Below are 7,401 nucleotides of genomic sequence, written 5' to 3'. Positions count from 1 at the left end.
TGGGATAGTGTACCAAAATAAAAATGTTCATGTTTTTGTAAGACAGCTCAAAATAACAAAATATTCATATTTTTGTGAGACGAGGAGAGTATTATTTTTTATTACTAAAAGTATCATTTGTTATATAGTATAATTTATTTTTATATAAATTATCATTTACTTTTTATAAAAAAAAAAATAGGGTTGATTGTATTTGTATGTTATATCACAATCTTTGCCTGAAATTCATTTTGCCCACAAGTTTTAAAATGTCCAATTTTTATCACAATCTTTGACATTTGTTCAATTTTTCCACAACCTTTAATTGCCGGTCATCGTAAAATTGACATGGCACTGATGTGGATTTAATTTTTACACGTAACATTGACGTGAAATATATAAAAATACATAATTTTCCATACTCCCTCCGTCTCATAAGAGTGTATCACATTTTCCATTTTCATCCGTCCCATATGGATCCACTTTTACTTCTTAACCACATCCGCTCATTTTTACAACCCCACCATCAATTCAATTACAACCACTCATTTCCACTCAACACATTAATTATCAATTTTTTCTTAAAACGCGCGTCGTCCCATATATGATACACTCTTATGGGACGGAGGAAGTATAATATTAAATTAACATAAAAAAGCCCTAAATAATTAATGATCTAAAATTCCTAATCTATACAGAGCCCATAATTTCATCTTCTCTTTCCCGTAATTGATCTTCTTCTTCCCCGCAATCATCTTCCGCCGTTTGATTCGTTTGACTTCTCAGCCGTAACTGGTGAGCGCCGATAGCCCATTGGTAGGCAGCGCTCTTCCAATTGTTGGAGCCGGTGGATTCGTCACTGTAGCGGGAGGCGGTGGATTCGCCACTGCTGCGGAAGGAGGGTGGAATCGTCGAAGTTGCTGATTGGTTGCCATTGCTGACAGGTGCATATTCGAACTCGCAGATTGTCAAATTTGAATCAAATTCAAACAGTGATAAGTATTGCGCGTACCGGCGAGTCACATCAGCGCCACGTCAAATTCAATTTGGAGGGAAAAAATTGTGGAAAAATTGAATAAAAGTCAAAGGTTGTAAACAAATTGAATTTTTTAAAACTCGTGGACAAAATGAATTTGGGCCAAAAGTTATGATATTACATGCAATTAACTCTTAAAAATATTATTTATATGTAATAAAAATATTACTATTTATTATTAATAAAAGTGTCATTTATACAGTATGTAGTAGTTTCTTTCAGCCTTCAATTCACAAAACTAATCCATACCATGAGATCGATCTTTCTCCTTAAAAAATTAATAAAAACGAAAGCCAAACGAGTCGAAAAAAACTCACATATCCCCAAATATCTAACTCACCATTGAGTTTCAATTGAAAAAAGGTAAGATATAAATTATATTTTTCATTACCAGCTTTCTGAAAATGGTGTTAAGATAGAGACAGTTTTTACGATTTCATAATATAAATATATTCAAATTTATCGACGTATTGCAATTTCAAACTTGTGTGAACCCATTAGCATTTCCAACCAATGGAAAACCTAAACTCAAGCTAATCATTATGAAGGCATTTAATTTTTTGATATATATGATTGAATATTTTTTTATTATTAAAATACTTTAAATTTTATTATTTTAACAGATATAAATCAGAAGAAAATAACTTAGACGATATACCAGAGTTTCAAACCATCTTTTGTAAATAATAAATTATCTTATATTATTTTTATTCATCTAGATTACTCATAAAAAATAAACCTTTCCTAACACTTAAAATTATGAATTTGAGAGGCAACAACTAGTCAATCTTTTTCAGTCACCATCAAAAATTCACGTTGTAGATTAGGTGGGAAAACATTTCTAGAACTCAACTCAACTCCGGGTATTCGGTGAAATTTCTCCTACAAAAGGACAATTGTAAATTCTTTTGTTTGAGCGTGGAGAAAATTTGAATACAAATAGGAATAAGTTTTCAATTCCTCTCCTTAATTAAGAGTGAGAGAGGCTCCAATTCGACAAGAAAATATGGCATACAAATTTATTCCTGCTTTTCCATGTCATTAAAGAAGACATACTATGTGGCCTACATGAATTTGAATAGTCAAGTATTTTTGTTGGAAACCTAAATTTCACCAACCACTTTATCTACATTCTATACATTTCTTAATCTCCGTGCCAAAACATAATGAGACATTTGTAATGGGACGGAGGGAGTATTTGAATAGTCAAGTATAATAAGCTCAGATTTATGGTCATTATTGAGATTCAAACAGAAGACATTTAAGTTTAAGAATGCTCACTCCACAACTAGGTCATTCCTAAAGGGACAACTTACTAAGCATAATTGCTTCTTTATTGATACACATGAATTTGGAATGTATTAGTATTATTATAGTACTCCCTCAATCTCCAAAAAATAGCCATAGAAGAAGACGATACATGTTGTAATAATTGTGAGTGAGTGTATTGCGAGTGAAGAAACGGTCTAATCTAAAGATAGCGTTAAAAATGATTAATTATATTGTGAGTGGAAAAAGGGGTCCAACATGTGATATAATAAGTAAGTGAGTTGATATATATATATATATATATATATATATATATATATATATATATATATATATATATATAGGGTTAGGCTAAAATAAGAACTAGTTTTAAGATATAAAATAAGAACCAATAACATCCGTTAGATTTATAAGATCTAATGGCTTGAATTAATTCTAATTTTAAGTACTAAAATTAACGCCACTTTAGAATAGGATAGATTGGTAATTTCAATACTTAATAATATCTTATTCCTTATTTATGGGGATTTCACTAATTAATTGTATATTAGTTACCATATCTAATCAAATCTACAAAATTCAATATTAAACCTAAACATAAAATAATAGAAACACCAAAAATCAAATTCGTATGGAGCACTTTGGTACACGACATTGTTAATCTTAATCTTCATTCTATCATGTCTTTTTGGTTTATTCAACACGTACTAAACCCTGTTGTAGTATCGAATTCATGTGCTACATGTGTTTAATTATCGTATATTAGTTGGAATTCACATAACCTTGGTTACGAATTCATACAAAGTAAATAAATATATTTATTATTCGTTTCAATTTTTTTAAAAATTCATACGATGATACTCTAAAATTCATCCCATTTTAGACATCTTACACTTTCGATATTGGACTAATTAACATGAATTATTAACACGAATCATACATTAATATGTATGAATCACCTCTAAAATTCATCCCATTTTAGACACCTTACACTTTCGATATTGGACTAATTAACATGAATTATTAACACGAATCATACATTAATATGTATGAATCACCTCTAAAATTCATCCCATTTTAGACATCTTACACTTTCGTTATTGGACTAATTAACATGAATTATTAACACAAATTAGACATTAATATGTACGAATTATTCAATATGCCCTCAATATTCAAGCATTATTATTACCCATGTACTAAATTTCAATTATTTTCACACATGAAAGCTATGCATTATTACAATGAATTATAAATTAATATGCCTGGATTAAATGCGAACCATTTCATTTTTTTAACACAAACAATTTCACAATTTAATACGAACCATTTCACAATAGTTATTAAACGAATAATGCTAGAAGTCAATGCGAATCAACTCGTTAACTGCATGAATTCATAGTTAATTTGACAAAATTATTTGTTGTAAGTTATTAAATTGCACGAATATTTGTGGTTAGTGTACGAATTTTATGTGTATAAGACAGGAACAACATCAGATTTGGTAGTGTGTTACATTATTGCATTAATTTTAAAGTCATTAGAGATTGTTGTAATAGAATTTTACTAATTCCATATCAGGCATTGCAAAATTGAGGTTCATAAGAGTGTCAATATAAAATAACCATATGATGAATCTGATGACTATGATGACTTTGACGAGAATGTCAATGAAAAATACACACATCATCCAGAAAATGAAATAAAATAATTCACGCCAACCATGAAATTTATTCATTCACACAATAAACTAAAATCCAAAATTTTATTACGTGTAATGTCTATGCCAACCCATCACTAAACCACAAATGGACTTCTCAAGAACTTCATCCCGCGCACCAACAACATCTCTGTCTCTCTCCCCATCATCATCCATAATTTCAATTGGGTCAAGAACAATTCCGTCACCAAACTTGCCACAATGTATCTCAGCAAGTTCCCTGTCTCTCAGTGTTTTTGTGCACCAATTTATTAATAAAGGAAAGCTCCTCCTTACACTTGTTCTTGCCCATGTTACCCTATCCACATAAAGCATCTGCAATTATTAAATAAATTAGTACACAACAAGTGCAACCAAACCAAAAAAATATCAATGGTTATTGCCATCTTATCGCGAGAAACATAATAGGCCCAGTGAACATTGATTGGGTATCCTTTTCCCATTTACCTTTGCTATCGATCAAAGAATCAGCTACATACGCACACCAGTTCAAGTCACGAACAACCGTCAAGTCATCAAGGCTCTTAATAACCCTAGGAATGACAGATCTATGCATCGAACTCGAAATAAGGCAATGTGTCACCATCACTAAAAAATGCACCTTAAACCATCGGCCCCCATCTACAGAAGCTAACATAGCGTCTTTCACATCACTGATTTTTATAGTTTTACGCTGTTTATCTGGAAAACAGCTTACCCACTCGTCATACAAGTCGGTAGTCTCATATTTTTCCAGAAGATCCACCGGTCTACCACCACGAGGAAACCCGAGCATGCGATACGCATCTTCCTCAATCACTTCAATTGACTTCCCACATGGAAACATGATCTCCGACCTTCGGGCATGGAAGTGATCAAGCACCCAGTAATCTAGCTTACTAGGCATCTCTTGGATTGTAAGATTAAGCACATGACCAAAGCCCAAAGACTTCACAACCTGTTTCTGAACGTCGTTCATTTCATTGACAACTTTCAATAGAACGCATGGCGTGCTCCTAATGTATAGAGACGGGTAATCATCATATTTCTTCACCTCTAACTTCGTGTAATTTTCTACATCAAGCTTACGCTTGTCAATCCTGGTCCTCTTGGCAGGGGCTACCGGCGGCACGACTCTGATAGAAGGGACAACCGAACTACCAGTAACATCTTTACCCGACGTCTCACTCAACTTCCTCTTCAAAATCTTACCTGTTCAAATAAATAAAATTTGCTTTTACACATGACAACTAAAGTGTTCCAGTACAAACTTCACAGTATACATAAAGAAAAATTCACATTAGCAATAATTCAAACTAATCATATTTCAATTAAAATAAAATCTTAATGAACTGCATATTAAATTATAAACATACCCCCAAGTAACGATCGCTTAAAAGCTAACAATGTTGGATCATTCCGATACTTCGTACGAACTGCATAACGTATTAAAAGTATAACTCATATTTTAGTGCAATAAACATCGTTATTCTATAGAATGGCATTCATTAACATATTATAGTCAAAATATAACCTTCATTCAGTTGTGCAACACCTTCATTCAGTTTGGCCTTTCCCTTTACGCTACCTGCATGTACAGGCAATCAAATGTAGAAAAGATTCACGCAAACTTATGAACTTAACTGTCTATTGAATGTGACAAATACCAAAATATATTAAAGCCATTTCTTTTCAAAAAAATATTTGCATGCACAACTGTACCCTAATTAATATTTCAGTTATTAGAGAAATTCATATAAGCAATATAATAGAGATATAGTATAGAAAAACATTTCTGCATTTTTCAAAATACTCATGCATTATACAGTATATATATTCAGACATTAGTATATAGCCAAAGTATAAAGTATATACTCACAGCACAAACAGGAAGTAACTCACGAATTTTTATAAATATCGCACTAAGCAAGCATACAACGATAAGGAATACAAATTATTCATGCAGATTATAATAAAATTCGCACAAGAATTTCACAGATTCACGTGCTCTAATTCAAATTAAAAATTCATACCAAACAAAATTTTTAGTACCTCTTTCAGCATTATAGCTTAACAAAATGATATTCAATTAACTAACCTAACTAATGACAGTGACATTTAACAATTTTGAATTTGCTAACCCATGTAACGACAATGACGACATCTATACTATAAAATATTCATTCACTTATCAAACCCACTTCATGCATTTTCGTACATATATTCGTTCCATACATTTATTAGTGCAACAAATGAACATTATTCATACAACTAAATAGATTATTCATGCACAATTACCTCTAGTTACTCGAGGACTATTCTCCACAAAATCAGATGTATCAGTCACACCTTTCCCCTGCACTTTGTTCTTACTCTTCCCTACAAAAGAAAAAAAATAATACCAATGTTAGAAAAAGAGAAAAAATTCAGATCTCACCACAACATGTACAATTTCACTAAAAAGGATACTAAAAATTGAAAATACTATATTATGCAGAACAATTCGCACAAAATCACGAAAAAAAAATGATAACCTCTGTTTGCAATACGACTACCCTCGCCGAATACCGAACCTTCAATTATATTTTTCCCTTTGTCCTTTGTAGTAACATTCCCTGGACATTTACATTTTACAGAAAAAGGTTACAACTCTAAAAGTAAAGTAAATAATGAACAAACACCAAAAATTCATTCAAATTACAAAAAGTTTGCCAAAAACAAAATATTTAACCACTGAAAAATAACCAATCCAGTAAATTTCAACAAAACTCAATTTTTAGATGAGGAAACACACACGTGGAAATCGATAATCAATGAGCACCAAACATTGATTAAAGTGTAGACACTAGTCTATTTCCATCCCCACTGATCTGAAAACGCCAAATAGGGACCACCAAAACATAGTACAGAAAAAAAAATTCATATAAAACCAATATTGATTCAACCACACCCCAAAAAAAGTGCCGAACATTTAATTACCAATAACAATAGCAAAAATTGCGAAAACCCCAAAAATTCCATCGAAAACAATGCCCGTTCCTATTAAATCTCACCGATCTGACCACCCTTAGTTCGTGCCATCGCCGGAATTTCGTCGACCACCCCTTAGTTCGTGCCTTGCGCCGTCTCTTCTTTTTCGTCGACCTTTTCTTTCGTCAAATTTTGAAAGATATACTCTATAGATTCATATGGGTTAGATTGGCTGCATTTAATTTAATGGGTTGCTGATATATCATCTCCCTTTTTAACAAAATAATATCATAGATTTTGTCTTCCTAATTCACGCAACTACAAAATTGATATCAATATGGATTACATCAAATCTTAATTCCAATTTAATGGGGCGTTGTTTTCGGTAATGTGTAGTTGGCTAGTTAGAAAGTCAAAAGGTCATTACGAATTTACCCTCCGACGTCAT

General features: G+C 32.0%; 1 protein-coding gene across 1 annotated transcript; it reads right to left on the bottom strand.

Annotated features, from left to right (window-relative positions):
• Window positions 1–4,120: 4,120 nt before the first annotated feature.
• Window positions 4,121–7,401, bottom strand: LOC131018509 (uncharacterized). The gene is made up of 7 exons (XM_057947226.1): window positions 7,389–7,401; window positions 6,518–6,598; window positions 6,282–6,362; window positions 5,518–5,571; window positions 5,360–5,419; window positions 4,452–5,195; window positions 4,121–4,319 (listed from the first exon to the last, which is right to left on the bottom strand). The coding sequence occupies exons 1-7, from the start codon at window positions 7,399–7,401 to the stop codon at window positions 4,303–4,305; spliced, it is 1,050 nt and encodes a 349-aa protein (XP_057803209.1). The 3' UTR covers window positions 4,121–4,302.

Source organism: Salvia miltiorrhiza, chromosome 3 (assembly GCF_028751815.1).
Source record: "Salvia miltiorrhiza cultivar Shanhuang (shh) chromosome 3, IMPLAD_Smil_shh, whole genome shotgun sequence".
NCBI lineage: Eukaryota > Viridiplantae > Streptophyta > Magnoliopsida > Lamiales > Lamiaceae > Salvia > Salvia miltiorrhiza.
This window is presented reverse-complemented; position numbering and strand designations above follow the sequence as displayed.